Below are 22,172 nucleotides of genomic sequence, written 5' to 3' on the forward strand. Positions count from 1 at the left end.
GGTCAAGCTGACTGCAGCCAACTTGTGTTTAAGCTAAGGGGAGCTGTGTGATGGTACAAAGAGCGCTGGCTCCAATTCCCAGATTTGCTCATAATTTGAGAGCTTCTTTAGCTCTTGGGTCTTAGTTCTCTCCTCGGTGCACTGAAGGGAGGATGGGGGTGGGGTGGAAATAAGATAAATTCTGAGGTCCCTTCTGGCTCCAATAATCTTTAAGTCTAGAAAAGATGGAGCTTGCTCAGGGTATCTTGCCCAGCTCTGTTCCTGGCTGGCTACAGAGCTGCCAGGCCTGAGCCCAGACAGCAGATGCATACCAGTGATAGCTCATGACACCCACGCTTTGTCCTTCAGGCATAATTCACACAGTGCTGCAAAAGCCCAAAGAGCTCTCCTGTCAGCCTAGGGAGTGGGGGCAGGGAGAGAGGGAAGGACAGAGCCACTGGTGTGTTCACCAAACTTTAATGACTGCCTACTGGGTAAAGATCCAATGGACACATGGTGCCCATATGGGAGCTGAAGGGGTAGGGTGGTGGGTGGTGGTGGGGGTGGTGGTGCAGGGGGAGGGGTGGTGGATGGCGGTGGTGAAGGGGTAGGGGTGGGGTGGTAGGTGGTGGTGGTGGTGACGGGGTTGGGTGGGTGGTGGTAGTGGTGGTGCAGGGGTGGGGTGGGTGGTGGTGGTGAAGGGGTGGGTGGTAGGTGGATGGTGGTGGTGCAGGGGTAGGGGTGGGTGGTGGTGGTAGTGGTACAGGGGTAGGGGTGGGTGGTGGTAGTGGTGGTGAAGGGGTGGGGTGGGTGGTGGTGGTGGTGCTAGAACCCATTTGCTCCTGAGCCCCAGCCTTGGGCCAGGCTGGGTAAGTGGCTGAAGCCCTGCAGACTGGTCAGATTCATTCAGGAAACTCCTTTTTCCAATGGTGGACCGCCCCAGATGGGAAATGCTGGGGCATAAAACACACACACACACACACACACACACGTAATATACTAGTTTCAGGGGGAAAAAAGCCAAGGGATGTTTAATCTTAAAACTTGGAGTCTCAGAGACAAAGGCTTTGGAAGAAGGGTGTGTGCATTTCTGACGTCTTACTTTCCCTGGAAAATTACTGCATCGTGATTTATGAGTTTATTTCTTTCAACTAGGAAATATAATAAAGGAAAGAAAGAGGGAACAACCTGAAAAGTGAGGGGCGCTAGGACTCAGGTGCTGCCAGCCAGCTCAAGTCGGGGTCTGGCGGAATCAGGCTGTCTGGCTGTTTGGAGCTGCGGTGTGAGCAGAGCGCTGCCATGAAGACATTCCAAGTGGCTTCCAGGAAGCGGCCATATGTGCTGACACCATGTGGACAGAGCAGTCTGGCTGGCCACCGCTCAAGACTGGTGTTTCCTAGAGCTTTCCATTGGCAAACGCTGCCTCCTGGAACTGAGGGACAAAGGTTTTGAAATAAGCCCTGGTGGGAAAGAGGGGGGAGAAAAAATTGTGGTTAGCACAAACAACTTGAAAAAAAGTGCAACTCAGAGCTTTCAACCTAACTCAGAACAGTTGTTATTTATTGTTCATGTATCTTGGGTTGGATCTGCCTTCTCTGCTGATGCAAAGCCCTCTGGATTTTTCCAAGGGAGGTACATGCAGTTCACTGCTGTGGTATCTCTCGCGGGTATTTAAAGGGCCTGTACGCAGCCCTTCCTGGCTGCCACTTCCTATTAAGACATCAGTGCTCAGGTCCCGCTGCCCTTTTCCAGGACAAAGACAAGGGCTGATCCAAGCTACAAGGCAGAGAGCGGCCAAGTCAACCACCTGGTTGTCCTAGTGAACTGAAATGTCAGGAGGGTTGCATTTTCCACTCAGTTGGACCTTTGACGTCATATAGACAAAGAGGGTCTAATAAGGATTTCTAAATGATCCATGGTCTCCACTTATTTCCAAACACATATGCGGTCCAGCCTCCTGGAAAGAACGCCAGGCTAGGTATGGAGAGAGCCTTCCCTGGTCACTTGAAGACTAGGGGCAGGATCTGCGGAAGACCATTTGGCCTTTCCTGTACCCAGGTTTCTAATCTGTAGAAACAGGGCCACATTTTTCACCAGGAGACGTGCACGTGCTGAGCTCACACTGTGCCTGGCGTGTGCCAGGGGTGGTGAGGTGACCCAGACGTGGGACCTGCCACAGCAGATCACAGTGTAGAGGAGGAGACAGATGCGTAAGTGACACCGAGTCAGGTGGTGAGGGCATCTGTGGAGGTACCGTGGGCATCACAGGCAGAGGACGCAGCAGGGGCAGAGGCTTGTTGTGAGTTGGGAACCAAAGCCCGGCTGGAGCATAAAGGTGGGGTAGAAAGTGGGGGCAGGGAGGGCTGTCAGGCAGCGGAGGCACCTGTGTGCCCTGGTCACCAGGCCTGCCTGCTACCCACGCCCCACTCTCAAGCAATCACAGTCACACCCTATGTATTCCGCAATCTCACCTTCCCAGAACAGGGACCAGAACCAGGATGGGCCACCAAGAAGACTTGTCCCCTTCAGCACTACAAGGGCCTCACATACCTCATCCAAGGGGAGCCTCCCAGCCTACTTTGTTTAGAATACGGTTCCAATGAGCCTGGCTCTCCAGGCTCCAGTAGATTAACAGCAGCACACGAGGAGTGGAGGGGCGAACTCAGAGGCAGGAGAAGGACTTGCCACATCAGTGGGAGCAGCAGCACAGAACCCGCCAGCGAGCGCAGGGGTCATGACAACGCAACTAGGGACCCTGCAGTGCAGGGCACAGAGCCCCACATAACTCAGCAGGCCCTGGAGTCATCTCGGGTCAGAGCAAAGGCAGTGACTGATGACACTGAACTGTCCTTGTACCGACCAAGTCAACTGTCACCCTCTTTCCAATTTGGCCACTTCGAAGGCTCTGGCTCTTTCTCAGTTCTAGCATCTACTGCAGCCTCTCTGCAGCATTTAAATGTTGGCTCCTCTCTCCGGAAGCTCTTTCCCCATAACTTCTGTGACACGACTAGTCATAGAGGTGTCCGACTCCTCTCTTCCTCTCCTTCTCCATCCATCCCCACTCCCAGGTGCCATCTTCCTTGGGCTCGTCCCTCCCTGCTCTCCACTCCCCTCAAGCAGAGCAAGGTCACGGTTATGCTCAGGCCAGCAGCACTACCCTTAGCAGAGCACTGCCCAGTCGGGGTCTCCAGCCCCCCTTTCCCTCCCAAACTTCCAGTCCCGCATTTCCAACCACCTGCGGGACAATCTGACCTGGGTGTCACTCTGTAGTTCAAACCAGTGTGTTCCAACTGGCTGTTTTCATCACTATTAGGTGTTTGAAAGTGCTCCGGCCAATTGGTATTTCTGTAAGAGAACCCTCAGTTTCCTTCTCAACCAGTTTCCACTTCTCCCTAAACCCCTGCGGTGAATTCATCCTCTGGGTTCTCTCCCCTTCTCCACGTCCCTCCATCCTCAGTGACACCTCCTGGCTTCCCGTCCTGTTATCTTCCGACAACACTGCTGCAGAAGCCTGCTCTTCCCTGGACACAAGGCCAACCGTGCCCTTCTGTTGCAGCCACACTGATTCTTAGGGTGCGGGTCTCTGTCCCCACCCTGACCAAGACCTTTGTGTTCCCCAAACTCTCAGCCTGGCACTCGATGACTCTCAGTATCTGCAAGAAGCTAAGAAAGCAAAGGATCCTCTTCCCAGAAAAACTACAGGTAAGATCCCCCCACTGCACAAGTCACATGCAACCAGGGGACGTCACAGACCCTTGAGCCCATCCATGGTCCAGGGTCTACCTGCCCCTCCCAGTCTGACCACCTGCTCCTTCTCACACGTGCCGTTTCCCTTCTGGGACTTACTCATGTTCTGGACAAATGCCCGCCCTCCCATCAAGTCTCCCCTGGTCACCAGAAGGTTCTCTCCCTGCACACAGACACTCTTTGTGCTTCTCCTGGGACACTGGCTCCATGTGCACGTGTCTTGCCTACTGGGCCACGCTGCTGGCCCCTGGAAAGCGGGAGCACATCCTGCTCTCAGTGACCCCAGCCGGCTTGTGTCCACAGAAAGCACTCAGCGAGCAGTTGTGGCTTTAATCAAAGTAACCAGTTTGCAAGACGCAGTTACAGCATGTCCATTATACACTGCTTAAGGCGGGAGAGAGAGCAACCCCAGACAGCTGACAAGTGTGATGTTTAGGTACTGACGAAAAAGCTTTAGCTTTATCTCAAATTTCAAACTATGCCAATGATTAGTGAGAAAGAAAGATAAGCACCTCCTGCACGCACTCCTGATCAACACAGCCCTGAGCGAACCAAACTGTCCCCTTCTCTGGTACTCACCACCTGAAAGCCCTTACCCATGGATGGCACCACGCCACAATTGTCTTTAATACACAAAGGGGGACTGTGACATGGTAGAAAGAGCCCTGGACCCAGGTGAGGCCAGGCAGGGCAAGGGAAGCCTTGGGTTCTGTTCCCCTGTGGTGAGCAGGGGTGATAAGCCCACCCTGATGTGAGGCTTGCATGGGACAATGATGGGAAGGGACACTGTCAACTGTCAGCTGCCACCCAGATGTGAGAGCCGTTCATTCCTCACATATATTTCACTGCTCTCTCCCCAGCAGCACGGAGGTGCTTCAGAGGGTCAGAGATAGGTGGGCTGCCGCCGGCCTCCGCCACACAGGCCCTACTGCATGACGTGCACGGCGGAGCGTGACCTGGCCAGCACCACCTTGGAGGAGGGCAGAGTGGTGCCCATGTCCCCAAGTTACAGGTGAGGATACCAAGGGGAGAGGCTGCAGTTCATGTGCACACTGTGGGCACCCACGGGTGCCTGATGGGCACGTGGTGTTGCTGCTGCCGCAGCCGGCCCTGGGCACTGGCCTGGCGCGGGGCTGGGATCGGTCCAGGGGAGCTCTCCATGGCCCCCGCCCCCCGCCGGCCCCCAGGCCCACAGTCACACTGGGTCCTGAAGCAAATCTCATCAGCTCAGTTTTTCCTCGGAAACTTCTAGGGGAAGGGGTTGCAATACCGCAAGCTCCTTGCACAAAAAAGTCTTGGTGAGAGGGAGCATGCTTTAGAGGCAAGCTCTTTTCTTTTCAGAAAGTTCTAAAGTTTCCTGTTCTGTCCTGGGCTTTCCCTGCCAGGGCAAACTGCGTGCCGCCAAGGGGAAGCGCGGAGAGGGCTATTTAAAGGCATGATGCTACCAGCTGTTTTCAGCAAGTGCTTCTCAACTTGGCTCCTCATTAAGTCAGTGAAGGGAGGGGGAAGAGGAGCGGGAGGAAGGGGAAAATGACAACTGGCTCCCACCCATCGATAGATTTTTTTAAAGCACTGTTTTCATTTATTTCACTTTTTATCAGAGAAAATGGAGAGCTGCCCAGAGTACAGATTGCTAATGGCACAAGATATCTATCATCTTTTAAAAAATCTTTGACCCAAAGACAAAGTACGTGGTAAGTTTTAAAAGTGTGTGTTGTGGGGGTAGTGGGGTCTCCTCACCTCCCCATTAGCTGGCCAAGTGGGGCCCGCAGTCAAGCTCCTCGTTGCACTTGCACTGGAAGGCAATTTATTTTTAGAGCAAATTGGAGCTCAGCATGCCTTAGGACAAAGTAAAGTTCTGACCCTCTTCACTGATCTCAGTCCCTTTGCTCAGGGGTTCATAAAATCACACCTCAGTCCAATCCAAGAGTCTCAGGAGAATAAAACTTAAAGACTGAGTAGGTTTTCCATGAATTCAGAACAAGAGTGGAGTCCGGCCCGGGTCTCAGCTCGCAGGCGCGGCAGGGGGAGGGCTGCAGGCGGCCCTTGGACCAGGGGTCAGGGAACCGAAGAGCACAGTGGGTCTACTTTGCTGGGCTTTGGGCCAGGGGTGAATCTCTTCCCCTCTCTGGGCTTCGGTTCCTTCACCTACGAAGCAGGGGGCCGAGCCTGTGACCCAAGGCTGCGGCTCGGCGTGTGCGGGGCGGGTGGCGTAGCACAGGCTCTGGAGCCAGCCGGGGCTCTCGGCCTAGCCGTGCTCCTTTCCAGCTGGATTGAAGTGACTTCAGCTTTCATTTCTTCATCTATGAAGTGGGAATAATTGTGCCTACCTTAAAGGGTTCTTGTGAGGATTAAATGAGATGGTCCAAGTAAGCATGTGACACGGCACCTGGCACAGGAGATGATCAATGGTTGTCAACTGTTACCATGGGTACACCAAGGTGGGCCTAAGCAGGAGAGACTCTGAGTCTGTGGAAACAGCCAGAAGCACGTGTGACTGCAGAAGAGAAACATCCTGTGCAAAGAGAGGTCCTTAGGTCCTTGCCCTCAGCTCATCCTTCTCCCTGTGGCTTCCTGGATCGGGCCTCCCTTCTCAATTATCATATTGAACTGGCAGCTGGAGGCACAGATATGGCCACTGCCAGCCTTGAACACTCAGCCAAAGTCTTGAGGACACTCTGCATCTTCTGCGGTTAGGTCCAGGGCTGCCTGTGGCGCACGGTGGTACTGAAGGGTGAGCTCTGCAGCCAGAGGCACCTCCAGGCGCTTGCTCGTCTTCTGCCCAAACCTGCCCGTGTGCTCCTTGTGTGCAGTTTTGGTCAAAGGCTTCAGCAGGAATGAGGTCGCAGCTGTCGACCAGAGGGGTGTTTAAGAATCACATGGCTGCGCCTGCCACGACAAGGGTGTTAGCTGGCCCGGTTCTCAGACAGATCCCTCTGCCCAGGACAAGGCGTGTGGGAAAGGGGAAGCAGTGGGGGAGTGGGAAGAGCGCTGAACCGAGAGGCAGGGGAGTCATGGCTCTAGGCCAGGTCCCGGCTCGTTATGTCATCCAGAACTGGGACTCAGTTCCTTCACCTGTAACAGGAAGATTTATACTTGATGATCTTTGAGTGTCACCTACTTATGGTCTAGGACATCAACCATGTGACCTTGAGCAAGCCATTTAACACGTTTGTGTCCTGATTCTTCATCTGTTAGATTCAGACACCAGCACCTGTTTTCAGGGAGGCTGCGAGGAGCACAGAAGCGTGTATGAGTCCCGAGCCCAGGGACCACCACATCCAGGTGTCGGTAGCTGGTCGTGGTGCTATAAAGCTGGTGGCAGTGGCTGTTATCACCTGGGAAGATTTTCACAAACGGGGCAGGGTTAGCGAACACTGTGGAACTCCAAGCAGAGGACCGTTCTGGGGAGGAAAGGAAGTCCTGTTCCTCTCGGCCATCCCTCTGCCCTCTGTCCCAGGGCCTGGGAGCTGGAGAGCTCATAACAAGACGTCAGGGGCAACAGTGCCTGGAGAATGATGTAACCAATGGATTCCAGGGCCGGGGCTCTTGGAGGCTGCAGACAGCTGAGGCAGGGAGCCGCAGGGCAAACGCTCCCGCCCTGGGCTGGAGGCTGGGAGGAGTCAACAGGTCTCATCAAAAGCATTTTTCTCTACTGGAATTTGTTGAATAGATCTTTTCTAAGAATAAAAATCCATAAGATTGACATCTGACAATCTGAATCAATATAGCTGTGAAACCTTGAAAACAAAAACTGAACATACAGCACAAAGAGGTTGGGGACTCCGGCCAAAGGGAGGGAACCACCTACAGCAGGTTAAGCTTTGCAAAGTTGACACTTGCCATACCATACAGTGTGGCAGCGATGGTGCCCCCCATTTTGCAGGAGAGAAAACAGAAGCTTAAGTTACCTGCCCAATGTCACTCCAACGCTGGTGCCACCGGAGCCCCATCATGTGGGCGAGATCCTGTGGTCTTGCTGTCTTTAGCCTCCTTTACTTGGGGCTTTTTATTTTGCAAGAGCCTAACAATCATCTTCTTCCAAAACAGAATTTGAATTCTGGGATTCAAAAATCCTTTCTTTGGACAATTGTAAGACAAGCCTTATGATATTTGCCAGACTCAGGCCGATGTGGCGGTGGGGTGGATCAGGGCGGGAGAAGTGATTCAGGGACACGACCCTAACTGTCAGGAAATCAAGGACATAAATCAAGTCAGAGGTCATTTTTGCAAATAGAGGCAAGTTCCAAACATCTAAGGCTCATTGCTTTTTCCAGTTTTCTTCTGCAGCTGTGACTTCAACTGGCACATGTTTTTAATCAGTCATATGAAAACCGATTGTGGTCTGCAAATCAAAGCAGTCCTGTAAATAGTGTAAGACAAGTCCCGCTAATCATGCCTCGTGGTCTTGCCTTGCCCTCATTGTCCTGAACCGCCACTGTAAATACTGACTCACTTGGGGTTACTCTCCTCATGTCAAAGGGTCATCCTTACAACAGGCTCTCCACAAAAAGCCCTGGTCCTATTTCAATGCCCTTTACCCCAAGCCCCCCAAAGGCCCCATCGGCCAACTGTGGGTGCCTCGGTGGGCAAGTGACTAGCACGAGCGAGCTTGTTTTGTATTTCTGCCCCAGGCGATGGCAGCCTGGCTCTCGGGTGTGGGCTTTGGGAACAAACAAGTGGTTGTGACTGGTTCACATATACAGTCTTCTAAACGTGCCAACCCTTGAGCGGGCCCGGTTTGTTTTCAGGGGGTTCAAGCTTGCAAAACAAGGAAATTAACAGACTTGAGATGTAAAGGCTTGATATCACACCGAGAACATAATATCACATGCTCACAGCTCGGGCAGAGGCCTTTACCCCCAGCTGGAATTGGTCTTCTCTCTGTTCAATTCCACAGCATGCCGCGCCTCCGTCCTCAGGCCCAGCTATGGTCTGCCTTGTGTTTGAGATGTGTAGGTTGGTGTCTAGACTGTGTCTTATACAGCCCTGCCTCCTCACCTGTGAGAAGGCGGAGACTGTGGTCTCAGTGTGTGTTGAATTACATTGCATGCCGTTTTAGGAGGACTTCAACAACAACTGACTGAGATCCATTTCTAGACATCAGAGTATTGGCATAAAATCTGGTTCCTGCTAAATTATAGGGTATTTTTAAATACTTACTAAAGTGATCAAAATTATGGAGCAGTTCTCTCTCCTTCTGAAGCCCTCTGAGGAGGCCCTCTGGAGCGTGGCCAGTTGCTGTGGGGCTGGAGCAGTTTGCAGCCAGTTTCTGCAACTGCAGGCGTCTCTGCTCCCTTGGCATCCCCTGGAGCAGCACGTGAGAAGGGAGCGGGGGAGAGGAGAGGGCCAGCTGGCCGAATGAGAGGGAGGGACAGGGTAGTCCCAGTGGGCTCCTGAGCCCCCTCTGCCACAGGGCTGGCTTCCTCCTCTGGGCTTCCATCCTAGGTACCAACTGTTCTCCTACACACGCTGTAAGGTCCCTGAGCACAAGGCCCATTGGCCATATTCATCCATCCTTGCAACCCCAGCCTTGAGTACAGTGCCCAACACACAGCGGCTCAACAAATATCCCTTAAGCAAATGTAAACGTTTGGCTTATTTAAAGATGAACTTTACATCGATAGAATTTTCTAACAGAAGGAAACCTCAGAGGTCATACAGTCCAATTATTACAAGAGAGAGAAAACTGAGGGTCTGAGAAATTAAGACGGTCCCTCTGACACACAAGCCAATTTTGTGCATAAATAAATCAATGCCTGCCCCAAGAGGCTGATCCAAGACCCTAGAGCTAACAGGTAGAGTACAAGCCAGTCTCTCCACCCCCAATCTCCTTCCTCTCAGGCTGATGCTGTTTCCTTCATAACCTGCTTGATGAGAGCTGAAGGTGACAGCGTGGTCATGTGGCCACTGAGAAAGGCTGGATGATGGGGTGCACCTGGCTGGGCTGGGGCTGAGGCCAGCTAATGGGTTGGGGGGCTAAGCAATGTGGTGCTGCCTGGGGCCTGGGAACCAGAGCAGAGCCCCAGACCTGTGTTCACCTCGTCTTCCCACCTGTGCCTGCCAGGTGTGCTCGGAGGGCAAGTCCTCGGCTCACGCTGCCCAGGGCCGCACCAGCAGGAGCTCAGCACAGACCATGATGTGACAATGGCCACGTGGATGTGCACAGGGTGTGGGGGTCTTGCCATAGTCCTGGCCAGGAAGAGGGTGACTCCTGCACCTTACCTGCTGGGGAGAAGCGGGTGGCCTGTCTGATGGCAGTGAGTCACCACCAAAATCACAAATTACCGTCCATCTCTTAGTCAGCAAAAGGGGAAAAACCAAAGGATGGCCCTCCAAGAGGAAGTGCTCAGGGTCCCAGCAGAGCTGACCCTGGGGAATGTGGGCCCAGGCCCCACGTCACACCTAGCTGCAACAGTGCCTCAGGATTTCCACTCAGCACTGCCAGGCGTCAGCCTCCAGATGTGCCAGACCCCCAGAGGACTGAGGGAACACTTAGAAAATCAACTCTTTGGGGACATAAAATAATCAAGAGTCTCTTTAGGGCTTTGAACTGTTGTCCGTCTGGTTGTAAATTAGGTTTCTCCCTCTAGATCTCAGCATCTAGAGGCTGCTCTTCGGGCCCTGCCTGCTGGCTTTTGGGCATTGCTTTTGGTTGCCGCAGCTCCTCCTGGCTATTCACAGGCAGCTCTTGGAAATCTTGAGGGAGGGGCAGCAAAATGGCCATGGTCCCTCCTCCTTTTACCCCAGTCCCCTCGCAGCTGAAAGAACGCCCCAGACACCAGGCTCCCTGGGCTTCAGACAGAAAAGCAGCACTTCTCAAGGGAGACACAACTCAATGGGAGAGGATGCCCAAGTTCCACCCTCGCTGCTGGGGTGCAATGGCCTTCTGCAGACAATGGCCTTTAGTGAAGAAAGGAATCCCCACAATGGGAACGTCAGGTGGGCTCCGCAGGGGCAGGGGTGTGAGGAAGTTCCATGCGGGCTGGCAGGGGGCTGAACCCTGGCAGGGGGAGAGCCTTATGGGTTCTCTCGAATCACGCACCAGAGAAGATGGGGAGGAAATGCAGGAGGAAGATCCACCTGCTCTGCAGTCCGCAGGGCTCACCCCACTCTGCACCAGCTCAGGGTCATGCATATACTGTCAGCAGGTAGTTCTGTAGCCCCAGGTGCCAGTCACAGAGAGGGAGGGAGGAAAGGAAAGGAAGGGCACACACACAGCATGGACAAATGACATCCATACATGGTGCACAGCAGGCTTGTTCAAACATTGGGCTGCAATCCATTAGTGGGTTGTAAAATCCATTTAGTGGGTCCCGACCAGCATTAAAATAAAGTAAAATAAAATCAGAGCACATCACCTGTGGCATTTTTGTTTCAGTTATATACACTGGATTAGGATGTAAAATAAATATCTTGCTGTGGATTGTGGTAAAATAATAATAAAGAAAAGGTCTGGAAGCCATGAGTACAAGGGAAGGGAAGTGCCTGCTACATGCTGGCCATGATGCTGTTTGTTTTCCTCTGTATTACCTTGCATTTACTCCTCCTCACGGGCCTACTACCAGGTAAGATACTCTATTTTTGCCAAAGAGAAATCTGTGATTTGGAGATGCCAAGTACCTTTTCTAAGATCACACAGCTAATAGGTGGCAATGCTATTTATGAATCCAAAGCTGCTTGACTCCAAAGAGCAATTCTTTCCACGCTGCCGGTGAAAAGAGTGATGGCAACTGATTTGGGAGATTTGGGCTCCATCTCTGGCTCTGCCATGTGACACTGAATCACTCCTCTGTTTCCTCACCTACAAGATGAGGGAGTAAGATAGATAATTTCTAAAATTTTTTGATATGGTGGTCTTCCACCTCCCAAACCGCTGTAGTTTAGTTTCCTTCACTAAACTTTTCCTGGAAATGCCAACATCCCAGCTACTTACTGCCAACCCCATTACCCTTAAATCTGTTCTTACAAAATCCCCAAATGGCCCTCCCTCTGGTAGGTTTGTGTGTCTAGAGATGTTGACTGGTACCAGTAGCCCTCATGCAGGGACCTGCATTGGGTAGCTTTTCAGTAGAATTATGACTGCGGTGACAAGAGACAAAAGGGATGAACTTGACTTCCTTCTCGCTTGCCCATGTGGCTCCTTGAGGTACTAGGACACCCTAAGGAAGAATGATGGCTACCCTGAGTACCTGGGGGAAGGAAAAGGAATGTAGGAAGGGCACATGTAGTCCACCAGGAGGCATGGGAAGCACCATGAATGTTCTCTAAACAATGAGTCTCAGAAGAGCAAAGGGTACTCAGAAAGTTCCTTTAATGTAAAGGTCATCTGGCATCTTAAAATTCCCTAGGGTTGTTGAAAAGTGATACCTCTGTAAAATGCTATGAAATGGGAGGTATTATCATCCTGACAGAGTCAAACTGTGGACTCAGGATGGGAAGCTTGAGCTGCGACTCCAGCCTGTTTCTCCCTTGTGATGCCACCTTGGATAAGCCACTTCACCTCTCTGTGCCCCAGATGCCTCATCTGTAAAGTGAAGGGATGGTTTCTGAGGTCACTGCTGGGTCTAATATACTATTATCCATTATTATTATTATTGCTTTGGTATCAATCCAACCACTTTAGCCAGAGACAGTTTAAGTGGAAGCAGTAATTTAATAAATGACCTCTCCCTGTGCTTTGCTAGAGGGGTTCTCTGAAGAGCCTTAATAAGCATCATCAGACATATTGCACATGTCTGAGGTTTCTATGTATCTCCCCTTTGTCTCCAGATCTGACTTAGGGGCCTAAGAATGATGGCCAGTATCCATCTGGGACATGGTCCTTCTATTCTTCAAACCAGCAGACAACGAAACATCTACACGTTCATGGATGGCTCCTGTGTTAGCAATGGGCTGGTTCCTGCAGGGGTGAAGGAATGCATCTGAGCAGGGCCCTGGCCTGAGGGGACACAAAGACACTCGACTCCCAGAGCAGAGAGCTGCATGCTAACCCTGGGTGGGAGCTGGGGAGCTTTGCTTTCACAGCCATGGGCCAACTCCTTACTGCTCTTGTTTTGGAACAACCGGAGCAAATTTTCTGCCTCAAGTTTCCTTTCTTTTCTGCTTAGAGCTATGCAGGGGCATTAACCAGCAGGCCAGACGTCTAGCCCCTTTAATGACAATAATAACAATTTACATTTATACAAGGCCTTTCATCGGGGGATCTTAAAGTGCATCACAAACAATAATTAATTCCCCTTTGTGAGTCTGGGAGCCAACTAAGTAGGAGCCCCTTTACTTTGCAGGTAAAGGGTACTTTCCTGGGCCATGCAGCATGCTGGAGGCCTCCCCACCTACCCCAAACCTACCCATCCTCAGTGCCTAGTCTATGCCTCAGGCAAAGAGCCTGCTGCCGCCAAGCCCAGCCCACAGCCATTTGTCCTGCCTCTGAATCTCCATAACACAAATTGTCGAGCCACTCATTTGGTGCTAATCAGCGACACTCACAGGTGGAGGAGACCTTAGGGTCCTGTCCAAGGCAGGGCTTGCCCTAACAGCGCTTCTGAGGGGTGATTCTCTGGCAGCTGTACACTGCCTGAATACCCATTGCTTAAAGCATCTCTAGGAGTTGGAATGTTCTTCCTTCTCCTAAACTGAAATCTGTCCCCTTACGACGCCCACCCATGGGTCCTATTTCTGCTTTCTGGAACAAAGCACTCCTACATCAACTGGGATTGCCAGTTGATGTCTCTAGTATTCAAGTTTTCTACTTCTGTGGTTACCCCCAGGTGGAGCTTGGTGGCTCATACCTCACTGAGGTCCAGGGTGGCCTTGTGAACTTCGTGGTGGGGGCAGCCAGAGGCTCCACCATTTGCTCTGTGCCCCAAGGCCAGGCTGCCTTCCTGAGCACTGGAAGCAAGAGTTCCCTGAGTGTTGCTGGCTCTGGTGCCCTGGGTCTGCCAGCTTTAAATGCAGCTCTTTAGACCACCCCACCCCCTCCCATCCCTGGGGTGTAAACGTTGTAGTTCATTTATTAGGCCTACATCTCAGTGACACAGAAACATGCTAATTTTCTGTTGAGTGATTGATTGACTGACTGAATAAATGAATATCCTTCCTTCCTAAGCATCTATTCTTAAGTTTATGCAACAACTGTCAATTGTAGGGACTGTTTTTTGGAGACTAAGCCAGATAATAATCTATCTAGTTTTTTTGGTTTTTTATTTATTTTTTTAACCCTACTTTATCAGAATAAATACCTGGTGCTAAACTTGAGAAAAGGATGCATCAATACTGAGCTGGGAACTGACACAAGGACAAGGAACTCCATGACCATCCCCTCCCCAAGGAGTTAGAGGCCAGGGAGGCATCCAGACCTGCGTGGGGAGGTGAGGGGGGGGTGGGGCGGGGGGGCGGAGGGGCAAATGAAATCCTTTGTTAAGTTTATTTTCAAAAGCTAGACCTTCTGGTGGAACCAACAACTCCCTAGAGTGATTTCTGGGTCCCTGCTGGTTTGCTTTATGCCTGAAAAGATACCCGCCCTCTCTCTGCCAAGAGCACATTGTTTGGGTGAGATTTTTCTCACAGTGGCTTACCATGTAAGGAATTTTGAACATTCATTAAAGGCTGTTGTTTTCCTAAAACCTGCACCGTATGAACATGAGGTTTGGCTTGTGATGATACAGCCTCTGCTTTGATTTCGCACGATTCCTATTCTCTGGCCTAGAATTGGGGCTGATCATTTTTGGCTGGGATTTAGCCTGTGTCATTGATTTAGAGGATGCTTGAGAAAAGAAAACTGGGTTAGAGATGGAATGTTCTGCTGTCATTCTGGGGCGAGGAGAACACCTGGTGATCATTCCCTACCTGATTAAGAGAAAAGAACATGGATTTTGGAGTCAGAGAGAACTGAATTCAAATATGGACCTATCACTTATTAGCTGTGCGTCTGGAAAAGTCTTTGAGTCTCTGTTTATTTCTCTCCAGTGGGGCCACAGTGGTTGTTCTGGGACAACAGTGCCAGGCACGTGGTAAGAACTCGAGCCATGGTAGTGTCCTTTCTTTCCACCGCTCCACTGCCATCATAGAGCCACATAAACATACACTGAGCAACTCTGTTGCATTTTAACTCGACAAACACTGATTGAATAGCTTCTATTTACCAGGGCCTGGACCACCTGGGGTCACTGTCTGGTGGCTGGCAATAATGGTATCCAGTATTTGCTGAATAAGTGAATGAACTAACTTGATACTTGGCGTTTTACAGTTTATAATATGCTTTTAAATTAGCTTTATTTTAACCCAAACAACAATAATATGTATGAAATAGATCCCATTAGTCTCTTCCCCCTGTATACATGAAGCAACAGGCTTGGAGAGAGGGAGTAACTTGCCCCAGGTCAGGCACGTGGTAAAGGCAGAGTGGGGTGTGGATACAGGCCAGTGCCCTGCCAACAGCACACTGCCAGCCCTGGAGGGTCTTCTGTGCCTTCTGTGGGCACCGAGGGCTCAGGCTCGAGCAGCAAAATAAACTGTAAAAATACAGCAAAGCAAGCCCCCATTCTTTGTAGAATTCAACAATCTCAACATATGCTTTGTATTAATACTGACTACAGGAGAGAAAGAGGCCCTTTCTGGGTGCACCCGAGTTCCACTAGAAGGGCTCTGCTGAGCGAGGCTCCCGAGCCCATGTCTGGCATAGATGCGGCAGCTCAATGTGTGGGGCGGCACCACGTCCCGTGCTGATGTACCCAGCTGTCCCTGGGTCGACTTCATGAGCTGCCACCACCCTTCCCATAGTGTGCGACAGCACTGACACACGTGCCGCCCTTTAACTTCCTGATTGCATCTTTCTAGGTCACAGAGAGGGAAGTGCTGTGGCCACAGGACTCTCACCATTCCTGAGCACGGAGCACATGTAGGGGCTCCAAACAGTGAAGGACTGCATTCCCTCCTGCTCCCAGCGGTCTTTTAGAACCAAGAAAACGGGACTGGAAGCAGATATTAAGTCCTCTACCGCTGTGGGCTGCAGCCTCTTTCTTCCCACTCCTCTAGCCTCTGAGCTGCTGGGAAGCGCTGAGAGATGCAGAATGAAGCAGGTAGGACAGGAATCTTTCAAAATTTGCTCACATGACTGGCCCAAGTACAATTTCCAGCATGAATTGTGGGGTGGAAGTCACAGCTGACCACAACACTGTTTCACCCACAGAGAGTCATCACAGCCTTCTCAAAACCACTCTGACAACACACTCTGACCAGGATGGGTGTCCTGGAGGAATGTCGTCACCGTACACACTGCGCAGCATGTAACCCAATGCCTTCAGAGTGAGGTCAGTTTCCCCACCACGAGTCTGTCTATTCTGGACCTCTGAGCACATTTCTTTGTTCTGCTAGTGGACTGCCTGTGAGATTTAACTATGTGGAAAATCACGTGCATTCCTTAAGTTGAGCCAGTTTTAGGTCAGAAGTTGGCAAGGAAGAGTCAGGGCCAGAGCTCTTCAAAGTAAGCACCTGAACGAGAGCAGGGCCTACAGAGCCTGCAGGAGGATCAAGTCTCTGCTTCCAGCATGGGGTGCCCATCCTCTAGCCCTGAGACTGGAGCCACACTGGCCCTGTGGCACTGCTGAAGGGGACAGGTATAACAGGGTGTGTTGGGGACCAGCGCAACCTGCTGTGGTCTCAAAGACCAAGGGCAAGCAGAGTTAACTGGCTGCTGGCCAGCCGGCCCCTGTGAGAGGACCCCAAAACGTCTAACACCCCAGGTATAAGGAGGGGCTCTGCAGCGGGAGTGCAGCTTCTGTCCTGCACAAAGGCCTCAGGTCAAGGGACTGCAATCTAGCCAGGCTGCAATCTAGCCAGGGCTTGCCTTGCTAAACTGTGTGCCTGCCCAGGGACACATGCCCAGAGAAAGGAACGGCTTTTTCTTTACCCAAAGCTATTAGTCAAACTCTGCACCAACCCAAAGGAGGGACCTTTTTCTAGTTTGCACAAAGGTTCTTTGTAGGCCAAGGTGGCCCTGGTAAGAGAACCATTGATTCTGTGTTTTGGGTTCCCTATTATGCATCTGATGCACTAACATGCGTATGAGGAACTTCGTTGGGATGTAAATTCTGTAAATTAGAACCTTATTTGAATTGGCTTTGGAGAAGAAAGTGAGAAAGAGTACTTCCTTCCTGGTCTGCATTTGTAAAGGCATCTTCAGAACCCATTCCTGTTTTTCTTACCCACAGCCCAGTGAACTGCCCTGCCACATGTGGCTATCCCCATCCCACTGCTCAGACACACCAGGGGTGGGGCGGGCTTTGGGCAGCCATACAGGTTCTGGAGGGCAGCGCTTGGCTCCCTTTCCTGCCATGTTTATCAAGCAGATGAATCAGTATTCTCTAACAAGTGGGTACAAATGGGTTGTCCCACTTTGACCCATGCCACTGAATATAGTCAGACCTATATGGCTGGGGTATCTTTTTTCCAAAACTGGTAGACACCGAGGGTGCCAGAGCCATCAGACCAATAAACAAACACAGACACACAGCAAAATAAACTGTGCAAAAATACAGCAAAATAAGCTCCTACCCTTTTTAGAGTTCAACAATCTCAAAGCATGCTTTGAAATGCTAACCTCTCCAGGGCAGAAAAAGGCCCTTTCTACTTAGCCCCTTGTTAGTTACTTTAGGAGCTCTTGCAAAAGAATGCTGGCTTTGAAAACCGTAGAGATCATCTAGTCTAGGCATCAGCAAACTTTTTCTGTAAAGGGCCAAATAATAAATATTTTCAGCTTTGCAGGCCAGATACTCTGTTGCAACAATTCACCTCTGCTCTTCTAGTGATAGCAGCCACAGATGATATGTAAACGAATGAGTTCGGCTGTATTCCAATAAAACTTTATTTATAAACACAACCTAACCAGCTTTGCCCTTGGGCTGTTGTTTGCCTATTCCTTATCTAGTCCCACCCTTCCTCCTGCAGAGTGGGAGAGGCAAAGTGACTCCCTCACAGTCACAGGACCACTGGCTGTCTACCCAAGGCCATGGCCTGACTCGCATGGCTTGGTGGAACAGAGATCCTGCTGTGGCCCGAAGGCCACCAATCCAGAGGCCACAATGGCCACCTGGATAACTGGAGATTTTAACTAACACTTTTAACTTCACCAGAGAGGACCAAAAAGCAAGTGGAAAACCACAAGTTAAAATCCATCTACAGATTAAATCTAAGGTTAAAACCTAATGGGGCTGGGCAAGACAGCCTGCATATCAAGCTGGGTTTGCAGAGATGTAACTGTCGGTTACATCCTCATAAGTATATGTTGCTAATGTTCATTCATCAGTCAGACTCAAGCACAATCTTAAAATGTCTCTGGTGAAGGAAAGGCTGGGAAAAAGGGAAACGGAGCCGGAAAGCTTGTCTGTGAACAATATGAGAAGAAAACAGCCAGTTCATTTTTTCCAGTCAGCAGCTAGTGAAACGTCTAACAGGACACAAGTGGTCAGAGAGGATGAACCCTCTCGTCCAGGGCTGAGAACAGGTTGTTTTGGCTGTCAAGCATTTTCAAAACAAGTTTTCTTGGTCTCATGACAGGTTGTGGCAAGAATAAGAAAATAAAAAGAGTGGAAGATCCCATGATCGCTGCTCTGGGCTTCCAAGTGGGCTGGCCCTGCCTGCACGGTCAGGTTTGCTTTCAGTGTGCAGATAAAGCTGGTCTTAGGGTTAATACCACTTTGCCAGTGACACCATTTAATGAAGGGATTCCTCTAAGAACTCTCTGGCAGCCGGATAATTATTCTAGTCTGGGAGGAATAGGTCAAAGTCACTCTTAAGCCCAAGGGTGCTCTTCTGCTCAACTACGCCCTGCTTTGTTTTGATTTTCACCTCATGTTACATCGACAAATTATTCCCTTGAAACTGAGGTTAAAAGCTATCTGCTCTGAGGTGGATTGTTCCATCTCAACCACAGAATGCTTGGTCGGGGAGGTGGGGCGGGGGGCAAAGAAAGGAGTAAGGAGGCACCAATGGGAGGGCCAAGACCAGGCTGGTCGTAGAAAGTGCCCTTGGCTCTCCACAGCAGTGGCCTTGCTCTTAAGAGCTTAGCAGACTCCGCCTGCAGAGAGGAGTCAACGCACAAAGGTGAGTGTGGCAGTGCCAAAGGACACACACCCAAGCGGAGGTCCGTGGGGCTATTTATCAAGTAATCCAGAGAAAATATCCAGACACCAACCAAACAAGCATGCCAAGAATTCTCAGATCCCCTAACCTAGTACTGAAGAACCCAAGGTAGTAGACAGAAGACCTGGACTTAAGTTCGGACTCAAATTCTGAAGAGCTATGTGACCTTGGGCAGAGCATGCCCCTTTTTTTTTTTTTTTAAATAAATGATTTGTCTTTATAGTCACTATAGTGGATTTTCAGGCTAGAACAAAAGTAGATATATGCATTCAAATTCTCTCTTAATTGAGCGATATGTTGTTTTTTTCTTTACATTATATTGGAGCACGTCCCTCCTGGGGTCTCCTTTGTTTCACTTCTGAAGTGAGGCAGCTGTATTGTCCTTCCAGCTCCGATACCATGGTCCACAGATGACTGGAGCACAGTGTGTTTAGCCCCTCACCATCGTGCCTGGACGGCTGTCTCATCTCAAGTCACTCACACCACGCATCTCTCCACAGGGACAATGAAAGTTCCCACGGTTGGCAGTGTTCCTGGAAGAAACCCTGGAAGAGGGCACAGCACCCTGAGGCTTGCTCTTATCCTATGAGACAAGTTATCAGACCACAAAGGCTGTCTTCATTCTGCCAACTGTCTGCAAGAATGTTCTGAAGAAAGAACAGAAAATCCTCCATGGGACCTTTAAGTTGGAGGAAGTAAGGGCTGATGTGTGTTCGTGCCCAGGGGCAGGGAGCGATGGGGACCTGTGAAGGCTGATAAAGACATTCTTCCCTGCTTCACTCCCACTTCCACCCCAACATACACAGTGGGCCCATCAGCATTTGATGTCTCCACCCAGCAAGTGATTTGAAGGCACTGCCCAAAGCCTGCTGTGTGGAGCCTTCATTACCCAACAGAGAGAATACCTGAGAGAAAAGACTAGAAGATGGGTGAGCCCCTTCCCCAAATATGCACAGACTGTTCTGGCTGATTTCTAGCCTGCCCTTCAGCAAAGGATGCTCAGCCAAGTTTAAATTTCAGGTAAACCACGAATGACTTTTTAGTAGAAGTATGTCCTAAATACTGCATGGGACATGCTTGTGCTAAATTATTTGTTATTTATCTGAAATTTAAATTTTCTTGGGTGTCTTGCATTTTTAATTACTAAGTCTGGCAATCCTAACTCGGGAGAACTAAAGAGAGTCTCTGAAAGCCCTGGGCATTGAGGTGGCAAAGAAGGGGTGAAAGGACCCAAGACAAACATTCCTTTACAGTGTTCCATGAGTGTGACCCTTAGTTTTCACTGCCTTTATTAATATTTCGGAGGTCAAGAAGGATACATTACGATTTACATAGACACCAAGGCAGAACATTGTACCAATATGTAATCTGTTATCTAAAGAAAAACCTTACTTCCTACAGAAAAAAAGATCAAACGTCTTAGCATGACCGTCACTAATAACAGCTGTCATTAATTGAACATCAACAACGTGCTGGGCATTTTTACAATCACTTCCACATTTAACACTCACAATCCCCTGTGAGAGAGGATTATTACCCTCATGTACAGATGAGAAAATCAAGGCCCAGGGAGGTAAAAACAAACAAACAAAACACTAGAAAGTGGTAGAACAAGGATTTGAATTCTAGTTGGTCTGATTCCAGAGCACATGTTCTCTCCACCCTGTAGAACTCTGCCCCGCCTCCTTTCCTCCTTCCCTTCTTTCCTGCCTCCCTTCCTTTCCTGCCTTATCTACTGCTCCCCTCTTCAATGGACACTGGCCTACCTAGAACCCCCGAGCTTCCCTTCCTCTGGGCCCCTGGGTACTACCCTGTCCTCGCTGGCCTGAGCATCCTCCCTCCGTCTCTGCACCCAAATCCTACCCGTCCTCCAACGTCAGCTTCCTAGATCTCTGGAAACAGACATACTCTCCTTTCCTCAGGACTCCCACTGCACTTTACTTGCATTTTGCAAGTGCTGCCACCTTAAACAGAGTTATCTATGGCAAATTTTTATCCCTCTCCTAGCTCATCAAAGGCAGGGACTGTATCCTACATATCACTTAACATTGTGCCTAACACCTAGATTGAATTCAATAAACATATGCTGAATGAATGAATGAAGAATGAATGGAAAAAGTGCTGATGATCTGGACAAAATCTAAGCAAAATGTTCGTCACTACAAATATACACCAGGGCACGCCAAATCTGACTGTCAACCAAAGCAGACAGCCTAGAGACTCTGTGGCTCTAAACAGAGCACTGAGCTCAGCTGCCTGGTGGACTTGGGAAAACTGTGGCCGTCAATCTGAGGAAGCGGCAGTGCAGTGTAAGAGCAGAGTGCCAGTCTCAAAGTTGGGAAACCACAAGTTTATCCTCAGTTCCTAAGCTAAGTGACCTTAAACAAGTTTCCACTTTGCAGAGCCTCAACTTCATAATCTGTAAAATGGGTGTAAATAGGGTTACTATGAGAATACAGATGTTAAAATATGTAAAGCATTTAAGGGCTGTGTTGGTGCATCGTAAGTACTTCATACACATTTATTATTACTATCATCTATAAGATGATCAGGAAGGACTGGGTAACTCATTATCATTTATTTTGAGAAAAACTGTGTAGTCTTGCCTTTACATGTATGTTCCTGTAAATTTCACTTTTCTGGACAACTGAAATAATGACAATTTAAGGGTTATCCCATCCCTCAAATGATCAATAATGGAAAATTCTGATTTTCTAAATTTTGATTTTGATTTTTAGAAAAAGTACGTAGCTTCTTGCTTTGCAATTCGAACTTGTTACTCAGTCTAGACGGCCCCAATGTCGTAATAGAATCTCAAGCAGTGATGGAGCATTCCAGAAATCAATCAGCAAGCTTTGTAGATGGGGCTCTTCAAAATACGGGTGGATGAGTTTCAGCACCGGCAGAGCAACTGTGTATGTGCGCATGTTATAGTCCCCAGTGTTTTGCACAGACTTTGCACATAGTCAGCTCTTTTGTGTTTGCTGAATGATTTAGCGGTAACTTAACTGCAGCTACACACAGTGTAGGCATACCGGATGCTTTCTGGATGAACTTTAGGAAACCACTGTTCTGCCCTGAGTCTTACAATCAAGGCTGCTCTAAAGCCTGTTCTGATGGCCACGGCCTGGCAGTTCAGCCCTGACCACTCATGGCACACAAGGGGCAAACTACTCTTTTTTCCTCAGAAATGACTTTGGATTGAGGACTAACTAGATGACCCCACCTCACTTCTGCTTTCTTGGCTTCTATTTTCCATTAGGCATGACTAAGTGTCAGAGGGTACATCTGTCTGGGAAGATAGG

General features: G+C 49.9%; 1 protein-coding gene across 3 annotated transcripts in view; it reads right to left on the minus strand.

The window, feature by feature from the left end:
* Window positions 1-982: 982 nt before the first annotated feature.
* BABAM2 (BRISC and BRCA1 A complex member 2) overlaps window positions 983-22,172 on the minus strand; it is a 395,148-nt gene continuing 373,958 nt past the window's right edge. For 2 of the 3 annotated variants that reach the window (XM_069494164.1, XM_069494163.1), the window contains one exon: window positions 983-1,439. In XM_069494164.1, the coding sequence (XP_069350265.1) occupies window positions 1,376-1,439 (64 nt within the window). In that variant the 3' untranslated portion in view covers window positions 983-1,375. The remainder of the gene's footprint in view (window positions 1,440-22,172) is intronic. The other variant, XM_069494165.1, reaches the window with a different exon arrangement.

The sequence above is a fragment of the Eulemur rufifrons genome, chromosome 19 (genome assembly GCF_041146395.1).
Source record: "Eulemur rufifrons isolate Redbay chromosome 19, OSU_ERuf_1, whole genome shotgun sequence".
NCBI classification, from domain to species: Eukaryota; Metazoa; Chordata; class Mammalia; order Primates; family Lemuridae; genus Eulemur; species Eulemur rufifrons.